Genomic DNA, 22,643 nt, shown 5'->3' with positions numbered 1-22,643 from the left:
AAAGGAGACACAATATTAAGATGGCTGCTTGCTACTCAAATGAAAATAAGTTGTCTACATTTACATTGCTTGCTCACTGAAATCTAGTATGACCAGTTTCACCCATCTCTGGTTCCCTTCCAGCTGTATTTGTGACCTGTTCTGACACCATATAGGGTGTTTTTTTTTTCTGTTAAAGGTACAGCTGAATGTGCATTGCATTAGAATGACAGCAAAACTATTTCATTTTGGCTTTAAAAAATACTCAACTATTAGCTGTTCATTTTAGGACCTTGCACAAATGGATGAGATCAGGGAATTACCACCATGCTTACTTTACATGAGAAACAAGGTTTTCCCTTCTCATTTAATGAGTGATTTAATGAGTGATTTGCTAGATAGACTTTGCCAAAACCCCAGAAATACTCTGTGCTTTTTGTTTTTAAAACAGATCCAAATAACAGTGATTTCAGACAAAGTAACAGACAAAAAAAAAACCCACTAAAACTGAATTATAATCCCCAATATTAGCTAAAAAGCCAGAATAGCATGCTGGAAGCTGACATTTGCAATGAAGAGTGACAGCTCTGTAACAGTGGGATGGGTTCCAGTGCTGGGGCTGCTCTCCAGATTGCTCTGCCATGCTTAGGTACCTCAGCAGGATGCCGGGATACAGGAACTTCAGCCAGCATTTTCAGACACCACTGCTCAACACTGACATAATAGATGCCTGTGAAAAGCACCTTGTTTTCAGAGATGTAGACTGTCTAGAGCACATATTGACTGTATGGGAACTGTTGGAGCCCAGCACAGGTTGTTTTTTGGAGAGAACATCCTTTTGTGTTTAGTAGGCAGCAGGCGTTCCTTTCCCTGGTGGAGTCAGTATGTGACACTCCCAATACAAGGCAGACACAAAAGTACTGCTGGCTACCCAGGGACTGTACTAGATACACATTTGTGTCAGTTTTGGTCTGGCAGGCTTATTAGTTTTAGTTCCTTGCTGGATTTAACAGTCTGCCTGCTTCCTGTGGAGCCACCTGAGCATCTCTGAGTAGTGCTCCTGTCCCCAGGCACCTGAGCAGTCCAACAGGACCCAGCACCTGAGCCCTGATGGCGCTCAGCTGGCCATGGTGGTGTCCTCAGCATCCCACGTCCTGCCATTCTCAGCCCCACAAGGGGAGGGATGGCATCCGAGCTGACTCCCTGCAGACTTGGCTCTGACCCATGAGGCTCCCTGGCCCTCATTCCATGTGTGAATCTGTGCTGCCTCCAGACTCATGCTGACCCTGGAAGGTGTCCAGAGGTGTTTGGCAGAGCTGCTTTTCGACTAATAAGCCTGAGTGGGCTTGAGCTGGGTGTCTCTGGCAGAGAAAACATGCACTTTGGGAAAACAAAGTTCAGTTTCCCTCTCAGCATTGAGCTGGGGAGAGCAGAAAAAACTCAGCTCCAGTCCCCAAACTACTGTGGAACACAGCAGCAGTGCAACTACTGGGTCTGCCCTCTGGAACACTCCTTCCCTGGGCATGAACTGAACACCTAGGAAGGGGACACCACCATTTGCCCTGAGGTAGCACTGAACTATCAGCTTTTCTTCCTTTGCAAATGTGAAGTGCGACTCAGATTATTCACTTTTGGTAAGTCTGCAGAATTTTCAGTCTTACTTTCGGCATGATTGAAATTTTCAATAACTTCTAGTGTTTTAATCTTATTTCAGGCATGGTTCAGAAAGTTTTTAGAAAATAGACTCATGCTTTTACATACTTTGCAGTTGTTTTTGCTAACCTTTGAGGTTTACACAAGCTATGTCCCCCCATTTTTTTTTAACTTCCCATGGTTACGAGGGTAAGAATCTTACTTTTCTTTATGCACTAGTATGACTCCAGCAGCTGAGGCTTTGTGAAGCATCGAGCCATGGCCATAACTCAGTCAAATGTGGAGCTGGCTGACTGCAAGCTCTCCTGGCGAGGGCCCAGTGCATTTCAGAACTGCACAGAGGAGAAAGACCTACTTACCCTCATAGAATTGAGCATATTGGGGAAATCCAGCAGCACGTAACCAGTCACACGCTTCCTTTGCTTCGATTTCTGAGCAAAAAGAGGAAAGAGAAAACAGTTCACACTTTGTTATTTTGAATTAGAAGTTCTTTCAATTACAAAGAAATAACAAAATAATTTGGTAGGATCTATTTGCTGTTACAGTACTGTCATCACTCTGAACCACACTTTATAGCATCAAAAGAGAGTCCCTCTAAGAAGCCTGCCTGTCTCCACAGGACCCTGGTGTGCACAAAGCCACTTGGTGGCTGGGACCAAGTGTTAGCCATCTCCTTGCAGCAGAAGTTGTTCAGCCAGGTTTGTGGCTCTGTGATCTACTCTCCCCCAAGGGTAAGTTGCTGGTAAGATATGAAGGTGGAGCAGGATGAAAATGGGGTGACAGGGAGCAGGCACTGCGTTCTTTCCTGTTCTGACATTTCTTACGGAGCAGAATGCAACATGAAATCCAAGGAATCTCTGCCAGGAAAATCCCAGGTGTCATGATACTGAAGGGACAATAGCAGGAACATCTCCATTTTTACCAAGCTCCATGGGCTCACATTCTGGAAAGCTGAATGCTGGGTCCAGCTCTGCCCAGCACCGGTACTGCCTGCATGTGCAGTTGCTCCCAGACCAGCTGAGGGAATAACTGAAAACAGAGGCTCATCCACACAAATGTGGGTTTCAGAGCGAACCTGGGAAACATCTCTTTGCTGTCCAAACCTAGATCAGGATCTACTGTTTGAACAGTTTTGGTTTACAGGATCAAAGTCAAAGCACATATCTGTATCTCTTGCATTTGCAAAACACAAAGAAACACAGCATGCAGGTGTTGAAGAAAGCAGACATTTTATGTTAAGTATTAATCAACCTGAATAAACCAGTCAAGGGTTTTGGCACATTTGTGGTTGTAAAATCTAGACAGCCATAAAACAAAACCCTAACTATAAAGCAAACAATGGAACTGGAAGAAGATGATCAGACTCGGTTGTTCTTCAGCATATTTTGCCTTGCATGTGAAAAAAAAAATCCAGTTGTAAATCACTTTTCTACTAAAATGCATTTTTATAGGTAAGGTATGCTGTCGTGAACTTTTGCCCATGTAATTCTGTTCAGATCACTCATCATTCCCTTAATGACTTTACCCACTGAAGCTCACTATAAAATCTACTTTGAATATACTCTGCAGTGTGTGACCTGCACACCTTTCTGATCCCCAAAATATGAATCACACCAGCAAATTTTGTAGCAGAAATCAAAATTCAGAATGCAAGGTCTATGTATCAAAAATTCAATTTCCCAAAGACGATTAGACAGCCAAGAACAGCTACACAATGGTCACAATCATTAGCAGTGCTGAAAAGGATTTACCACCAGGTCTTCATTTGCTTTGACATTAGTTCATGTCAAGGCCAAAAAATGGAGTATGAAAGTACATTCAGTTCTTAACACTGCACAAAAGAATAAGCAGCTTACATAAAACGTGGCTCTCACTACAGCACATCTGTGCTGAAAGCACATCTCTATTATGTTCCAGTTCGACTCTTTCTATTAAATGCTTGGAAAAAAGACAAGTCTTTATACTATTTTTCTTTTGCTTAATTCAATCTCATGAAACACAGACAAATCAATCCCATTTCAAAATGTATTTTACAACTCAGAACAGCTGTACGTACATTCTAGCTTCATCTGGCTTGGAAACACAACTGACAGAGGCTGTGGGTGATGGAGAATGCTACCATTTAATGCTCTTATACGCTTATCATATTTCAATGTTTTTTTGCAGTTGGCTGCTCAGAGGAGCTTGCTAAGAAATATTCTTTCAGCCCAAACAAGATCTAAAAAATCTCAGGTTGCAATGGGTGAGTAATTATGGGGAATAACTAAAAAAGTAGATCTTGCTCTTCTCTGAGGTTTTGTTTTTAGTTTTTTGTGGTGTTTTTGGTTTGGTTATTACTTTGTTTTGGTGAGGTTGTTCGCAGCACACTGTATTCAGTGAAATATCACTGACTGATTAACTTCTGCCTTCAAAACTTTGTGTCTTCCATGAAGGCATTTCTGGGGAGTATTTAATTTTCTGAATGACTACTTCAGCCTTGAGTAAGATTTGCTAGTCTTCCAGGATACTGAGTTTCAAGACAAGTATCAGTTCCCAGTTCCCTCCCATATCTCTCTTTCTGGTCTTATTCAGAGTACAGCAGGAAGTACAGAAGTCACCAGGCTGCTGGCACAGTCCAAAACACGACTTTGCTCATACAAGTGTGTTCCTGCTGGCTAAAGGCATCTGTTCCAGTCATTCCACTCTTGGTCCCTCCTACAGTTTAGGTGAAAAGGCACAACAAAGGATTCACTCCTCAGCAGACATCAAAGGTGATTTATACTATTTTGCCCTGGGCATGTAATCCAAGTTATAGTTCAGAATGCAATATAGATGCTTTTATTACTGCATACTGCAATGTTTGAACAATAATTTGACATGCTAAGTTTAACCTTCTCGTTTTGTGTGCATATCCTAATATTTGCTTCTTCTTACTTTATAGTGAAACATTAGCGAGGACTTTGGGAGGAGATGTGCAACACCAAAAATACATCAGTGGCTGTGTCAATGGAGGGTGGTAGAAATACTTTTAGCAGTGTTGTCCCAATTCTGTTCCCAGGGGTTTAATTCTGCCTGCAGCAGATGCAGTGTCTTGGTGCAACACTGAAGGACTCGGAAACCCACGTGTGTTCACAGGTGGCACCAAGGCATTTTGTCAACAGCACAGAGAAGGGCTGTCATAGTGAGAAGAATGATTTCAGAGAGGACATGGCTCAAGGCTGGCAGGAGCCACAGTTCCTCCTGCTCCTACCAGAAGCACGTGAGCCACCACTGACCCACAAGCAGCATCTCCCTTGGCAGGACCAAAAAGGCTGCTTGCCCCAGCACACCTGATGGTGGGTTTTTCCTTATGCACTACTGTTCCTTCTGCTCTGTGGCTGGAAAAAAATGCCTACTGCTTTCCACCTGCTTGGGCAGCAGTTAAAAACAATCATTAATTATTAAGACTAGATAATAATTCAGTCCCAAATATTGGCAACTGTCAGTATGTCTCACAGGACTAGAATTCTAAGGAGTTTTTTCAGTTTCTAGTTGAAGCTTGGAAGAAAACAAATTTCTCTTTTCCATTTCATTTTTCTATTGTTAGTGAGTTATAATTCAGAGCAAAATGAGGAGAGAGGTTCACTCAGGAAATGTGACAAGTATTCAGGGCACAGCTGGGTCTTGGCTTTGAGTCCATCTTTAGTATTAAACAGGTTTGATCTTTTCTCCCACAAACCGTGTGGGTGGCTCTGACTGTTCTGGGGCTGAAATGGAGACAAGTTGTTTGCCATCTCTTCTGCTCTTCCAACACTTTCTCTGATTCTTCACAAACTGATTTGTTTCTGCTCAACACCAGACAGTATAGCAGCCAGCTGCCACTGAAGGGGACATCCTTGCCCTGCCTATCCAACACCAGCTGGCTGCTTCTCCTGCTTCCCTTTGTGCCACACCAGCTCCTGGTTAACCCTTAGAGACCCAGCTCAACCCCCATAGCTGGTTGAAAACTAACCCTCCAAAAGTAGGAATGGTCTACTGTTGGATTAGCAAACTGACTCATATCCTCTACGGGTTCTGTTTAATCTACATTAACTGGATTTTAACAAGCTCAAGAAAGTCAAACCAATGGAACAGTCCTTCCCCCATGAAGGAGCAGAGGAGAATTAAAAAGCCTAAAAAGTCTAAAAAGTTCTTTGGTGAAAAGCTCTGTCAGGAGAAACTTACGTAAATAATTTCATTTTCTGGCTTGGAATCTTATCACCATCTACAAATATCAATGCTAAGATCTAGTTACTATAGTCCTTTCCTTTATCCTGTCTAGATATCAGTATTTCATCTTATTTCTGCCTTTCTGCCATTGTCTCTTCTGTCTTCTGTTCTGGTGTTTCTCTCCTTATTTTAAACTACATTTTTATTTAAAATGCAGATGTCTCTTTACACAGTGCAGTGAAAGATTTAGCAACTAGAATAAATAAGGTACATCGTTATCCCCTCTATTGTGTTTATGTCAACTTTATGTGAAACCTTTACTGTTTACCTTCTGTAACAAATCACTGTTAAAGTTCACTTTAGTATCCCCCCTGTATTGCTCACCACGTAAATCTAATTTACAATATTCAGATAAAATATCTAGGAATGTTAGAGAAAATGATTAATCAATTAATTGGAAAGAAGTGCATTTGACTGTGGAGTCACATCAGTGAGCAAGTGGTTATTCCGGTTACATCAACTGTTGGTCCTTTCTTACTCTTTCCTGCAAGAGGAGGAAAACTGTTGGGATGACTTTGTGCTGTATCTTCCAGAACAAAATTCTAGCCTACCCGGCATTCCAGGGTCAGTTTGGAGGCTCAGCTCAACCCAGAGTGGTAAAATGCCTTTTCCTCTCAAGAACTGCTGCAAACCTCCATGGAAGGTAAAACAGAGAATATTCCTGGGGAGAAAACACTAATGGTGTCTTAGACCTGAGGCATGCTCCAGGCAGCTGTAGACACTCAAACTGCCTTGTCTCACAGGTCCTGGTACAACCCTTGTATCTCATAAACCAACAAGCAATGTCACCACCCCAGTGTCTTCCCAGAAGAGCACTCATGAGGGAAGATGGTTTTTTTGGAAAAGTTCAGTTCAGGCTGAAGTTGTTTGAGAACAGCTCTAGCATGTTTCAGCTTCTTGCAGCTCAGTCTGAGATACTGCAATGGCTGCCATTACTCCCTGGCCCTATATCTCACAGTCTTTAGAATATTTATCTATTTTACTCTTCTTATTTTACAGATGGGGATTTACAGCACTTCAGAAGTACATAAGCAGGTTAGAGGTAAGGTTGATGGGAATTAGATGCCTGACACTTATCTGGCCATAAAAATAGGGTTATGCCACTCCTCAGTTACCCTTAACTGTCTCGTCCGGACAATCCAAATTCCAAATTTCTGATACTTAAATGCATCACTCTACCATCCTTCTGCTATGATGTACCACTAAAGGCTGACAGGTTTCCACTGAGTGGCATTTGCAAAGCTTCTTCAGAGCTCTGAAATTAGATTACAGTAGAGTATAAGGATGCTAAATTGGAAAGAATGTGAATATATTTGTAAATATGAGAAAACATGACTTTTCAACTCACATAAGAAATTCACAGCAAAACAAGAGTTCACATGTGAGCAACCTGGTCTAGTGAAAGGTGTCCTGCCCATTGCAGGGGGGTTGTAACCTGAAGGTCCCTTCCAAGCAACACCATTCAATGATTTTATAATTCCATGATCTACAGCTTGCAAGGAGCAGGTTAATACCTTAATTACTGTCTTATCATCTCACTTCACTAGTGCAAGCAGCTGGTGTAGAGCATGGAAAAATTAAAAACTTGTCATATTCCCCAAGGAAAAATCCCTTTGCAATTTAATAAAGACAGATACAATTTTCAGTAACCTTTCATGCTTTTAGATAGAGGTTTAATGGTTTACCCCATTCCCATCCATTCTGTAGGGCTTTTCTAGAATAATTCCAATAATAATACAACAGGAATTGTACCATGCAGCTGTAAAATTACCATTTATAGTACAAATATATAATAAATAATATAAACCATAAGCATACAATGAATTTATATGTTTTACTGCACTATGGTCCACATGTGTCAATAAATCCTGATAATAAGGTTTTCAAAAGTGGAATTTCATTGGAATTATTTTATATCATGCCATATAATTAGTGTAAGAGACAAAGTTATGTTTCGCAAGGAAGGGACAAATAAAACTGTCAAAGTGTTATTTTAATAGTCACAAACCTTTCATGGAATATTGTGGTACTAGTAATATTACAATAAAATACGGACCTTTTAAACTACTGCGGCTGAATATAATTTAAATGTCAATAGAAAGATCTTTCATGAGTAGTTCCTTTATGTGTAATTCTTTACCCTTGGTGAGTAATAGTCAAATGTGTCCATTCATGCTCTGACTTCTTAGAGAGGTTGAAAGTGAGAAGACTGATTATTTATGAACATGAAAAAAAAAAAACCTTTGTATGCTGAGAGATTAAAAGAGTGTGACTGTTTACCTTGGAGAGCAGATGAATGAGGAAGGGTTATGCTAAAAGGGTATAAAATCAGGGGTAATACAAAATTAGGAAATTGGAAACTACTATTCACTCTACACACAGCACAAAAGCAGGGAGATTAATAAAAAAGAAGGAATGAAAAAGAAGGAGGGCAATATGAACTGATATTACCACATGACACTGGTATCAGGGGATGAGTTGGAGTTGGAACCTTATCTGACTACTCACTGCTACCACCACAGATTTGCAGAAGAATTCTCCAGAAAGGAATAAATGAAACCAAGCTAAAGACAGTGTTATGAAAAGGCTTTTTCCTGGTTAGACGATCAGCTTATACAGCTTTTCCTTCTGAGCTGCTGACACTTCTCTTATACATAGTCTGGGACTGTATTAAATGTTTCTTTCAATGACTACAATTGTTTTGTTCTCTAGTGCAACCAATTTCTGTACAGGCCATCTGGGAGACTTCTCATTAGTCTTTTACCTTCAGCAAGGCTGCATTTCCCAAGAAAAAAAGGTGTGTTATTCTAGTAAGGAGTTAGGAAGCCACATCCCCCTTGGGTGAAATGATTATGCTGAATTCCTTTCCCAAATTTATGGGATACTGGTAAAACTGGTAGATCTGAGATTTACAGCAGGTTCATCAAGCACAAAACTTTACAGGTCTGGAAACAGTGTCTATATTAGTATTTTTTACATCTAGGTATCATCAGAGCTAGGGGTACAACACAATGAATTTCCTAATGCAAATAACAAGAAGGTGGCTGTGCAAACAATAACAGGGAAAGTCAGAGTTTGTAGCACAGGAGAGATCTTTGTGCAATGTGCTAAACTCCACATGCTTTTTAAGCTGAGATGTGACTTCCAGGGGCCACTGAAGCAGGCAGCACACAGGACAGCAGGCATGCAGGGACACAATAAAGATTTTAGGAGTAGGAAATGTCCTGAGGGAATCTGACTTCAGAGCAATTAGCCACTCTATCATGCAACCATTACTGTTCCTGAAAGTCTAGCATAAAACTGACTCCCTAGGGAATTCTCCCATTATATAGATTTCCAAGGAACTCCTAGTAATAGGGCGTACAGCACAATCATGCATCTAAATAAGAATGCAATGAGATTTGGACACCAAGTGGTTTAAACATTTGAACATTTCAGAAATAACATTAATAACACTGCAAAGATATTTAACAGTCCCAGACAATGCTGAAAACCCCATCCATGTTATATGGTCCAGTAATATGATAAAAATAAGAAATTCAGGTCTTTATTTTGAGTGTCCTCTTGAGATTTTTGATTGCTCCTTATCCATCATGTCTTATTTACTGCTGGTTTCCTTTTCCCCTTTCCTTTCCATGTCTTCCACTCTGAAGCCACTTTAACTTTGTCATTAATTTCTCTGACATCTTTGCTACCCACTGTCCCACATTCCCACTCAGTTTATACAACCTTACTTCATGCTAGTTTGTTTCCCATTTTTTTGCCATCTTCCTTTGAAATTCCTGAAACACGATTTTAAATCCCTCCTAACCCCAAAAATCTCTCTCTATCTTCAGTTATCATTTCAAAGTCACTTTTCTTGGCTTACAATTGATTTGTAAAATGCAGCACTTTGCGACGACACTCATAAAATAATAGCTTGCAACCAACATCTCATCTTGAGGCCCTTTTAACAGTTATAAAAATTGAAGAGAAAGTTACATAGAGGAACCACTTCATCCCTGGGTGAAATGAAGCTGCATTAGGATGAAATGCGGCAGCTGCACGAAAGAATGCTGCAGCAGTTTATGACAAGAAACAAAGAGAATACTTCAGCCAGCTGAAACCACCAGCAGGATTTATGAGATAGAATAAATTTGCATTATATATATATGTATATATGTATATATATACATATTGGGAGCTGACAAGGACATCAGGCTCTCCTCCCTTTAGTCTTAAGAAAAATACTCTGGTATTGCTAATGGACAAAAGTGATTATGAACCTGGTTCCCTTTACATCCTCCTCCTTCCCCATTAGGAATTATATTATTTTTCTTGCCTTCTGACAGCCAGCGCCCATAAGTCTTGGCTGCATACAGGCTTGGAGGACAGAGTACCACCCCCCCATTCTTCAGTACCACACTGCCCATCCCACCTATTTGACTTGTCATTCAAAAGCTGAGAACTGCTGACTTGAGAATTAACAGAGCTCTTATACATGAGTACTGTATGCCCACTGAAAAATGTGTTTGGATAATGGTTTGGAAAATGTGAGTCTTTAAGAACTCTAATATAAAGTATAGAGTATATTTAATGTGGAAGAAGCACTATCCAATGCATAGAGAAGAGGTAACAATCCCATCTCTTGGGATCTATTTCAAAATTTCTGGTGACTTCTAGGGTCAATATGGGACAAATTCTGAAAACAGATTTTTCTTTTACAAGTTTCTGCTTTGGGTTCCCAAGTTAAGGGGATCTAGGCAGCATCTAAACTTCCATGTATTATGGACCAAAGAGTGGCCTGAAGATTGAAATAACTGCTGAGCTCACATTGAAAAGGGAAATATTGTGTCCAGCTGGTATTTAGAAAACATCTTGCTCCCTGGATGTGTTATAAAGCGATTTTTGCAATGTACCATTGCTAGTCCAATACTTACAGACATTATTAATAAGTAGTCAGTGAAACTGCACCTATATGTACCTATTCATACTATATATATCTGTTATATATATACTTGTCATGTATCTTCTACTGAATCACTATTGTTGAAGAGTGAAGAGCCCAAAGACTACAAAGCAGCCTTGCAGAAAACAACCTGGGTGCCTGGTGGACACCAACAGAACACAAAGCAGCCATGTGCTCTTCTGCCAAGGAAGGCAGGTGATTCTTCCCCTCTTCTGACCACTGGTGAGGCTACATCTGGTGTGCTGCATTCAGTTATGGGTTCCCCAGTAAAAGGAAAATATAGATTTACTGGAGTGAGTCCAGCACAGGGCCACAAAAATGATTATGGGCCTGGAGCATCTGAGATGAAGAAAGGCTGAGAGAACTGTGATTGTTCAGCCTGGGGAAGAGAAGCCTCGGTGGAATCTTGACGCTACTGAGCAAGGGATGGGTGAAATGACTCGTACGGTTTCAGAAGGCAAATGAGTGTTTATTCAAAAGCACTTCTCTTTTATAGAGAACACAGTGAACACTAATTCCATCGGTCTTAAAGTAAAAGCATTTCACCTGACTGGTACACTGGACTTAGGTCAGTGTGGTAGAACATATCTATAAACAATATGAACGGAAAGCAAGATAATAGATTGTTTACATTCCTCTTGGACTTTTTCCCAGGCTTAGCCTGGCAGAAATCTTTCTCTTTTTCTCTCTGACTGAACTGAGAATATCCACAGAATGTCATCTGTGAGGATAAATATCTGAAGGGAGGGTGCAAAGAGAGCAGGATGTTCTCAGTGGTGCCCCGTGACAGGCAGTGGGCACACACTGACACACAGAAGGCTCTGAACATCATGAAACACTTATTTCCTGTAAGGGTAACCAAGCACTGGTACATGTTCCTCATGGAGCTGGTGGAGGCTTCATCATTGGAGATATTCAAAAGCAACCTGGACACAGCTGGTTATAGGTGGCCTTGCTTGAGCAATTGGGTTGGACAAGATGACCTTCAGATGTGCTTTCCTACCTCAACCATTCAGTGACTCTGACTATTTCAAGAAGTGTGCAAAAATAACCCTGAACTGACCCAACAGTAAGGAGGAAGATATCTCCATCAGCTTTCCTTATACTTTCCTTAGTGAACAATTTCAGATGAAAACTTGCTATAAGCTCCTCTACACCTCTTTTCATCTTGAGGAAAACTAGAAGTATTGATTTTTGAACCAAGAAAGGAAGGGCAAGAATAACACCAAGGAGAGGAACAGCTAATAGGAAGAATATATGTACCAATTCCAACTGTGCCATTACTTGAAACTTGCCATAACTTTATACTTGGAATTATAAGTGTTATTATCTTTGTAGCTGGACCAACTCTTTTATTAGATTGCTAATACTTTAATCAGTAGAGCAGTAAATTCTTCAATCTGTACACAAGGTATGTTTCTTCACTGCACATAAAGTGCCCAAGGTGTTTTGTACTCTGCCCTTGAGATCTGGTTTGAATTTGGATGCAGCAGATGGACCCCACTACATATAGTTTGCAGCTACCCTCTGTCCTTGCAAGGTTTTGAAAAATGTCATCTCTTGCAAGGCTGGGGGAGACTTCCAGACAGCCTGAACTCAAGCAGCATACAAGATGTCTCTGGAGTGCCCTGACATTCAGAGGGTTCCCTAGAGGATGTAGTGCTGGTCTGACCATTAGTTTTGACTCTCATGTGTATTCATAACTCCAATTAAATACAAAGATTTAATGTCTCTGGAAATCAGGGTTTTCAAGCTCAGTATCCTAAACTGGAGGTCAAGTCTCAGACTTCAATGCCTTGCTTAGATTTTCCACAATACCCAACGTGGTTTGCATGTGTGCAATACTGAAGTTAATTGGTCAGACAGTAATTGGAGCTTGGCAGATGAAAGGCACTATGGAATGCAGGAGAATGCTTCATGTTATAATTTGAATGAAAATGTAAACAATACCCCAAAAGATAGATGTTGCCATCATAAACTTTCTCTCTGAATTATGCAGACAACTAGAACAAAATGTAATTCCTTAGCAACATATTAATTATTCTTTGATTATGCCCTTCATATTCTCTAGATGTTCAAATTACATATGGGTAATCAGATATACATCAGAGAAACTCTACCTATCTGAGGTGGTCTTCATGCTGTGAATTTATATTAAACACTGTACATTAATATGAAAGTAACTCCCCTTGGAGATAATACTTTGATGTATTAATAAAAAAGACTTCACAGTTCTTGTTTATCATAAATTAAGATTAAAACACTTTTGCAGTTCTGTGTGAGATGAGTAATTTGTAGTGCAAGGAACACTGATAAAACACAGTTCATACAGCAGACTTCAAATATTCAAAACTGAGGTCCAAATCCATGTCTTGTGCAGAGTGAATGCAATGCAGAGTGCTGAGCTCTCACCTGGTGTTATCAGTGTTATCTGCTGTTATCAGCTGGTTAACACTACAAGCAGATCTGTTTTTAGATCCCTCTGTTTCCTTATTATCTTTTTTCATGCAAGGGTCTATGGAGAAAGACATCCTGTGTATTTCTTCCGAAACAGAACCCCAAACAGCAGATGGTGACTTATTCACACAGTTTCTAAGAAACTGTCATCTACATAAAATCCAGGAGCAGGAGGGCTGACATTATCCTGAAAGTACAGGCAAGACCCATACCTACAAACCCAGATGTCTTTTTCTGATTCACAACTATACCACTATTGTTGCCATTGAAGTATATCAACATTATTAACATTTCATCATGCTTTGAGACTATCGAAAAATCATTTAAAAAATGAAGGTTAACTTTATTTGTGGATAGCTACTGTTTTATTATGATTATTTTTTAGAGGATCAAACACCCATATCTGTTTATTGCTTTATTCCAGCTGCTATTTTCTGTAAGAACATTACTAAAGAAAGCTACCATGATGTCTTTTATGACTCTGAGGAAATGAAAAATCAGTAAATTAATACTCCATGCAAATTATTATTTTGTTTTATTGGACATTCTGAACTTGGAATACCTTCCTTTTTGGAGTTGGATTGATCCTCTGGCAGTGCCAGATGTGATGTGGTAAGCTAGCTCTGCCATGAGGAGAGGTTGAGCCAGATGACCTCCATTGTTTGATGGTTCAACTAATTTTAAAAATTATTTCAGTGATGGAAGAAATAACATATGCTTATGTAAAGATGTTATTGTGAACTAAATTTTACACTTTGCTTTGACTATGCAGTGCTGTAAGAACAGTGGAGTCTCGCCAGTGGGTGTTTTAGCATGATCTAGTCCAGAGCCACTAATTACATGGCTGTGTGCTGATCTTTGTAGAGTCATGAGAAAAAACAAAGAGATTAAAGGAAACAATTACTCACCTTCTAAAAAAAGAACATCTTTCCTCACTCTGTTTTCACAAAAGCACTCATTTTTACAAAAGTGCCTTTCAAACAATTTTCTCTAACATGTAAACAGTATTAATGTGGGAAAGTCAAATTAAGGTTCTTTTTTAGAGAGCAGTGGAGCTACTGCTCAGACAGCTGTTCAGTTTCCATCATCCATATTTTTAAAATTTTATTTAATTTTACTGAATAGAAACAGATAACTTTCAATATCCAGGGCCAGAATTTTAAGGATATTTAAATTTCCAAACTCCTAGGATGCAGGTTTTCAAAGATGCTCAAAGCATTTAACTATGATTTACCTCTTCAAGCACACTGGATTATGATTTACCCAGTCTTGCCTTCTACTACCAGGAGGCTGCAGACATTTTTGTGCACTCCAGCACATACATATTTTAATGTTTTTTGAACAACCAAAGGGATGATACAGAAACAACAGTTTTACTGATGAACTCAAATGTTTTGGATAGGTAAACTAACAAACTTCCATGATTTTTCTTCACACAAATAATTAGATTTTTTTTGTTCATTCCCCTTTACAATGAAAGCTGCAGTCCATATGGCTACAGAGCAGAACACAGAAAACAGGCTACACCAATTCTTACATGATAGCTGTACATAAACTTTTATTCATTCAAACTGGAGGAAAGAAGGAACAGACAACTTGGCTGTGATGGTACAGTTATTATTTTTAGCCTTTTGGCTGAAGCCTTTCGTTTCCTTTCCATACATTTTTAAATAGAAGGCCGTGGGGGTTTTATGTGCTCCTCCCAGTAGAGAACAGACTTCTAATGTAGCAAAAATACTGATTTTCCATTCTGCAGCTCACCTAGTCTGTTTCCACCTAATAAGCCATTGTACAAAATAACTGTTTCCTATAACAGGAAATTTTGCTATGACAGAAGTAACACTGGGTATCCATAGTACTGACACTTCTCATTTCCTCACCCCTGCTACACTGCAGAGCAAACAGGAGCCAGAGTCATACGAACCCTGTAATTACTTGACAGTAATCATTGCCAGCAATGAAGCAGAGTTAGCAAAGAACTAATTAGCACACCACCCAGGACTAACAACTCTGCGCTTTCTTCCTCTTATTTTTAGCTACAAGCAGGAAAGACATAAATTGCTCTTTTATCAAATAGCATGAAAAAGCTTAGATAAGTTAGATGTTTGCAGTTATCACTCTATAAAGCCAGACCCTGGCCTTCAGCTATGTTCCATATATCAGCCTGGAAGGAGACAACAGGAAGGCTGGAGACCTACCAGTGCTGGAGTGCTGGTGCCAGAGAGTGGATTTGTGGGGTATCTATCAGGAGACACCAAAGCTATCAAAGAAGCACAAACCGCCTGTTTTCATGTCAATGTCTCTTGTTGGATAACAGCAGGGAATACAGAAGGGTTGGCTCTACAAATGTCAGTGAAATACGGACCCTGTCACTTTTTAACTTGCTGGATGAATTTCAACTATTTCTTAATCTTCCCATAGTTAATGGGAAGTCACTTGGATAGTTTCAGTTGCCATCTCATGGATGGAGTCCCTTTGCTCTGACTGCTGGAGAGCACATTCCCACTCATCTGAATCATTACTGGCCTGACAGTGGGCTAAGATGGTTTGGTCTCTAGACAATGATAATAGCTAGATAGTTGGAAAGTAAATGACTAATCCCTTGCCCAGCTAGACTTTCGGTGGGAAATGAGACACATCACTTAACGCTTACACTTCAGTTTAAAAATGGAAAAATTATTCTTCCCTCCTTAGGAAGCAAAATTCTTAGACTATATATGCTGAATTGTGTAGTATGCTCAAAATATGCTCCAAATCAATGAGGACCTCATAGTTAGCTTGCATGAGCTTGTCTTCTTTTACCACTTTAACAAATCAGTGGCCTTTTAAACCAGAGGGTTTTTTTTAGTGCTATTAAAGATTTAGTCCAGTCACTGGCTGATCTCTAAATTTACTTATTTCACAGTATCCTCTGCCCACAGACAGACACAAAACACTTGCCTTTCCAGCAGATATTACCTAGTTAGAGCCAGAAGTTGCCTTAAGCCATGACCTGATTCTGGACGAATTAGAGCATTCACCAGGAGATCAAAGAATATAAATCCATGCTATAATTTAAGGTCAGTTTAGTTCAAGAGAGAGGCTAGCAAAGAAAAAATAAACAAATAAAGACCATGGGTTTTTATAAAAATCTGAGAAGAGTGCTGAAATGCATACTTGAAATATTTCCTCTGAACTCCACAGCATGACTGGCACACCATGGGTTCAACACTTGGTGCCTGTTCAATGTGTGCTACGTGGATGCACCAAGCCTGCCCACACTCACTTGCCAAGCAGAATGACAGAGGTAATGTGACTATTTCTGAAAAATGAAGTGTTTATGGCTTGCTCAGTTTCAGAGTATGTTTCATAATCTTCAACACTCACAATGTGTCACTCATGAGCTTGCAACAAATTCCTTCTGAACAGAAGCTGCTTTGTGCTCATCACTGAAGAAGCATGTGCTGTGCAAGTGCCATACTGTATTTTGGCAGTAGCTGTTAGAAGTAAATTTACAGAGGATTAAGGCGATGGAGGCAGCATGCCTCACTCTGTAATTCTGCAAAGCATTAAAACACCCTGTTTAAAGAAGAGATGAGAGATGGCTGCTATTCAAAATCTTGGGGCCTGAGGTTCAATTTGTTTTGACCAAATTTGCATTCAGTCCTTGAGAAGTCTCCGAACAACAACAGCTGTCCTTGCCCTGAAGTAGTATGTGAGGACATGTCCCTCCTTTGGAAGTCACCTTGAGTGCAAGGTGGGAGCTGTCCCCAGGGGCACAGAGACACTCACACCTGCTCCAGAGGGAAGCTCCTGCCAGCTGCCTCTGGGATCAGCCCTTCTCTATCTCCAGATGTACTCCATGAAGTACAGGATTCCAGGGCTGCCCTGGGTTTATGTCTCCTCAAGGCCAGGAGAATGAAAGTATGTGCTGAGGACATGAGACATTTTTGGCTGTCTAGTGGTACAATAATGACATACAGATATGCACAAAGATAGAAATTTGGTTGTGTATGCTTTGAAGGAAACTTTCTTTTCCAAGCATATTGTTTTTCTAGACTTGACCTTGGTCTGCACTTTTAAGAATCTGACATTTTTTGATGGTTTATTTCACTTTCAGATTTTGGCAGGGTGTAGCCTCAGATATGCCAGAAGTATGATGAGTAAGTTATTCTCCAGACAGAAACAGAGGCAGAAAGCAGGCAGTTGTCTACAAAAGATGGTCTCTCCTACAGATTTTACCATAAAAATACCCAGCACAATTTTTGAAAGAAGACTAAATCTGACTATGAAATCTCAGCAAAATAGCAGTTAAATACAGCAAATAACCACCTTAGAGCCCACATGTTGCTCTGAAACCACTGGTTAAAACTGAAGGTATGATAAAGGTATTTTGATTTAGGAGATGGGCTATGTTTGGCAGGGAGTGTAGGGGTATTAAAGTTTCTCATGTTGTTTTGCCTGATGCTTTGCATTTTGCATTGTGTTTTGTTTTGTTTTTTTTTTTTTTTTTTTTTTTTTTTTTTTTTTTACACTGTAATGGTAGTTAGAAACCCATTACCCACAGTATTCTGTGGCCATGGCATTAAGCTCTGAAAGCTTACTTATTGCTAAGGAACCGCATTGGAGTACTGAAAATTATAGTTCTGTATTTTCTGGTACAACTTTAAGGACAAACAATAACCCAAACGAATCAGCCTGGAAGCCACTGCTTTACCTGCACTGGAATATGTGAGGGAAGGCAACACTGCAAAAGGTGAAAATTATAATTGTGATGCTCCATTGGCTGACACTGATTTTGAGAAGAGAGCCGGGGCTTTCATTAATTCTTCCATAACTCCAAGCCAAAGCCAGTTTGATGCTGCTAAAAGTAGCCTCAAAACTGAGACTACAAAGCTCCTATTTGTTAGATGTATTTCAAAGAATTTCCTTCATTCATTGTTTACCAATCTGGCCTTCCCTAACTGGGGGTAGAAAAACATAATGAATGCTTATCACCTGGCAAGCTCAAATCCCACTGGAAAGCACTTTTTCAGAAACATGTTATTGTGGTGAGGACTTTCAGGGAGTGTTAGAGTTTTAAAGTTTCTCATGATGCTTTGCATTTTTCTTCTAAATGAACAGGAAAAAACTCATCTGGCTCTCATTTGAATTCTCAACAGACTTTCGAGAGGAAATTCCAACCAGAGCTGTATTCCTACACCTAAAATCTACATGGGAATGATGCAGCATGCTTGTTTTGAACCCAAAGCAGCCAGAAGAAGCAAAGCTGGGTCAGTGGCACACCCACATGTTCCATACAACAGTAATGGTCTCAGCAGAGGGCCTGGTTTTATAAAGCAAATTAATAGGACATATCAAAACTTAAATATCTAGATGACCTTCCTTCCATCATGCATGCAGAATATTCATTAATATATATGGGGATTTTCAGATAAAAAGAATGGAAATCATCTCACCTATCTGCAACTGCAGTAGAACTATTAATCCTAGGTGCTACTAAAGGCTAGGGAGAGAAGGAGGTACTTCCTTTAAAATATTTCTCTTATCTTATTGTGTGAAAGAGGTAAAATGGCTCATGCACAGAAAGAGCTCATTCTTCTTGTGGTCTATACAGAGATTATGGGATGTACAGGCAGATAAAGCTAAAGAAATTTCAGTGATATTCTTCTTTGAGGCACATCCTCTTAATGGATGGTGTGACTTGAGGTCCCTAATTTCACTTATTTGCACCTGATATTCACCATTTGCAGTGGTGGCATAGTGACCTGTATCGATGTTTACAATGGGATTTGCGATTTATGTAGGAACATTCCTGCGTAGGTGCTCTGTATTTACCACAAACAGCATGTATTTCCCACACAAAGCATATCATAGGATTAGCTACTTGACCTCAAAATCCACTAATCCGATACATAAACAATCAAGTAAGTATATGTTGTTCACCCCCTATTCACCACAATGCCTCCTTGATGAACAATTCATCTGCTGGATTCCGTATATATCTCTATGTATATATTCCATATATATGTATGTATACATGTGTTACATGCATATCTCACTAGAATTAAGCTCCTATTATCAAGATCCACCCCCCCTTATCCCCCCCCCCCCCCCCCCCGCCCTGCAGCTGATACTATGCATTCTTGGTATCCAGGTTTTCTTAATGGTTTTATAAGATGAAGTATCTGAAGCTTATAAACAACTCCCAGTACTTTAGCCTTTTAGAATTTGCCAGCAAAATGCTCTTCTTTCCCTAGATATGTGGGCAGCCTCTAGACAAAGATGTCAGCTCAAAGCACAGGGCTGGTTCCAAGTTCAAGTCAGGTTGAGGGTAGGTCTTCCCAGACAGAGGGGTAGGTATCTCCACTTTCCAGCTCCCTAAGAGCCCTGTTCCTAGTTCTCCCTAGACATGACATGGGAACTAATTGCTCAGTGCACAACAGAGACTAATGAGAGAACGTGATCCTGGCAGAGCTTCACCAGAAGATTCTTGTAATTGATGTGAAGACAATATAACTGATTTGTAGACACATCACTCTGCACCATGCTTCCTGTATCAGCTTCCCACAATTGTTGCTGATTGCCTTCTTCCCCAAGCATTTTCTTCTCTCTCAGTGTTGAAACTCTGGGAAGAAACTTGTAAGAGCAGTCTGTTTGTGCATGCCTATTTGGCATGCTGCGCCGCACTCTTACACAAATAAACAGGGAACACGATGTAACACCACAGCATCAGATTTAACTAAGATCCAATTGTGCTCAGTGCCATCTGAATATGGGAAGAATGTTCCCTTAAATGAAATATCTTCAACACAAGTATAACATGGGACATAGAACCATAACATGGGACAATGTTTGACTTACGACTTCATTGGTAAGAAGCACTTCTCTTCCAATAGGCAGCACTGCTCTACATTGTTCCTTCTGCACAGACCTGAATTTGGGGTGTCTTTTAGAGCTAGTATGAAGACAGTCTTTGCTAGAAAGTGGTAGCCTGTTCAAAATAATCTCTCAAATAAGTTACCTTTGGCTGAACCACCAGTGTTTGGCTGCTGGAGGCCACTGGCTCTTGATTTATATTATGAGATTGTAAGCAACTAGAACAAATAGTTTATATTTCAAGGTGCAATTTATGAATTTAACTGTCTCACTTTTACTGAGTTCCTCACACCAAAAGTTCAGTGGCAGTCTGAGTAAATGCTCTGACTTGAAACACAAATCACCTAAAAAATTAATGATGAGTTATTTTCCTGAAGTTCTTAAGGACAAACACATTTCCAGGGCCTCTGAAGACAAAATATTTCAGGGAGAATATTGTTATTAGGTGACACTGAGCAAATGCTTAAGCAGGAGTGATTGAAGCAGACTGTGTACCCTAAGAATTTAATGAGCAGCTTGAAGGAGTTGATGGCCTGAGGCATAGCCTCAGGTCATTAAATCTCAAATGGTTATTAATCCCTAGGAAATGCTTTCTGTCAAGGTCATTAGTGCTATTATACAGTGGAAATTGAGGATGTATCAAGAAATTAGCATATTGCCTGTTTGCAGGAAAAATGTTCTCAGAGAGCATGGGCAGGCTGTTTCCAGGATGATGCTGCAGTGTCCACTGGCCTGGCTGAACTTCCATCTTCCTCTGCACCACTTCGAAGCTGAGTTGCTTGGAAGTTACTTTTGCAGAGTGGCACTACAGGAACTTTACCATGCACTGAGCACTTAAATTAGCAGCTCGGCATAACTCCAAGGGATAAAATTAGCTGAAATCCCTCCTACTTAGCATATGATTTTAGGTTGGAGTCCTGCCCTACTGTTGTTTCTTAGAATAAATCCAGGAAATCTGAGTCAGTTGTTGTGTACACTTCGTAGCAAACATAGTATTTGACCAAAGGCTGAAATTGTACAGGTGCTGGGATTACTGCCCTTTTCTCAGAATTTCCTAGTCTAAAGGAAACTTCATTGCCATCAAACAGAAATACCTGAAACCAGAACAAATATATCAACTGGCACTAGTGGGGTTAAGGCCAAGAAACTGACCAGCAGGCAGGGAAGGGCAGGAGGTGGTGACATCCCACTCTGGGGTCTCCCTTTTGGATCCCATTTCTGCATGGGGCACCTTGCGAACAAAGCCTCAGTTTCACAGTCACTGCTATCACTTTTCCATTAAGCATGGAATGTGTTGGTCCTGTGACTTTTCATAAACAGAGTCTAGAGTTCAGGTAGTTATTTGATGCATTTTATGTAGGTAAAGTAATGATTTGGTGTCAGCTTTAGTCGTTATTTTTTTCCAGATTCTGATGCTGCTTTGTGATTTGATTCTGGCAAACCAAATCCTATAATTCTGTTAAACTGTCTTTGTGGATCAGATTTTCCTACACTGGAATTATATCTACTATAGTGGTTATTCTGAATTTTTAATTACATTTATTTAAAAGTGACCTGGAGATCTTCTACAATATAACTATTGTATTATAATAATCAATGCTTGACTTTTAAGGTAATACAAGGGATTTCAATTACCAAAATCTATCCCTTCTTCTCTAAACTAAGGAGAAAATCCAGAGAATTGTTACATAGTAGAATAATTTTGCTTACATCCCTGAGGATGATTTAGCACCCCAATTACGCAGCTGTCAAAATTAAGTGAAGAGATCTTTCTTTATTAAAGACCCTGAGGAGATTTAGAAAGCAACAGTATATTATTATAACAGTATATACTATACTAAATAAAGAGAAAGAACAAAAGGACATCATGATCTACTTAATTATTCTGACAATGTCTGCATTAACTGATCAATGCTTGGACATGCATTGCTATTTACTGTTTGATTAAATGTCCTCACATTCACTGGCTTCAGCTAATGCATCCTTACTAAATAGAATTTATGCAAATGTTATTTCAATTACACATTTCTACATAGGTGTCAGGAACCTGCTCATATATGGGAAGCTGAGGGCAAATTCACTCTTTTTTTTTTTTTTTTTTTTTTTTTGTCTGATTGCTTTCTTGAGAGATATTCATTGAATGGAACTGGTAAATTACTGAAGTACAGAAAACTACTTTTACAATGATATCAAGTAAAAAACCGCCCTTGTAGGATATGACTTCATGTTTTTTGCATGTATTGGGTCCTTGATTTTGTTAAGCATATCGTAGATATATTTGAGCACTGATACTGTAAGAAATGAAGTTACCCTTCTAAAATGTAAAAGATGAAATTGCACTTTAAAAACATAACTATAGCTGAATATTTTTAGAAGGAAACTTTTGCTTAATTTAAATATTAGACATCATTCCAAATACCTTAAAAAGAACTGCATACATATCACAGTAAAGAAAATTTTATTTGGCACTACTGGCTTAGACATAGCTGTGAAGCCATAAATCAGATAAAAGTATGTATTT

The 22,643-nt window shown here is 39.6% G+C and overlaps 1 protein-coding gene and 1 long non-coding RNA gene across 12 annotated transcripts in view; one reads left to right on the top strand and one right to left on the bottom strand.

The window, feature by feature from the left end:
* STARD13 (StAR related lipid transfer domain containing 13) overlaps positions 1-22,643 on the bottom strand; it is a 286,809-nt gene that overhangs the window by 35,113 nt on the left and 229,053 nt on the right. For all 11 annotated transcript variants that reach the window (XM_072930050.1, XM_072930042.1, XM_030274251.4 and 8 more), the window contains one exon: positions 1,992-2,063. In XM_072930050.1, coding sequence (XP_072786151.1) covers positions 1,992-2,063 — 72 coding nt within the window. The remainder of the gene's footprint in view (positions 1-1,991; positions 2,064-22,643) is intronic.
* On the top strand, positions 2-8,271 carry LOC115495505 (uncharacterized). The gene is made up of 4 exons (XR_012056338.1): positions 2-1,613; positions 2,252-2,363; positions 3,799-3,874; positions 4,204-8,271. It is a non-coding gene; the product is annotated as an uncharacterized lncRNA (long non-coding RNA).

The sequence above is a fragment of the Taeniopygia guttata genome, chromosome 1, assembly GCF_048771995.1.
Source record: "Taeniopygia guttata chromosome 1, bTaeGut7.mat, whole genome shotgun sequence".
Taxonomy (NCBI): domain Eukaryota; kingdom Metazoa; phylum Chordata; class Aves; order Passeriformes; family Estrildidae; genus Taeniopygia; species Taeniopygia guttata.
The sequence above is the reverse complement of the archived record's forward strand: the minus strand, read 5'-3'. Positions and strand labels throughout refer to the sequence as shown.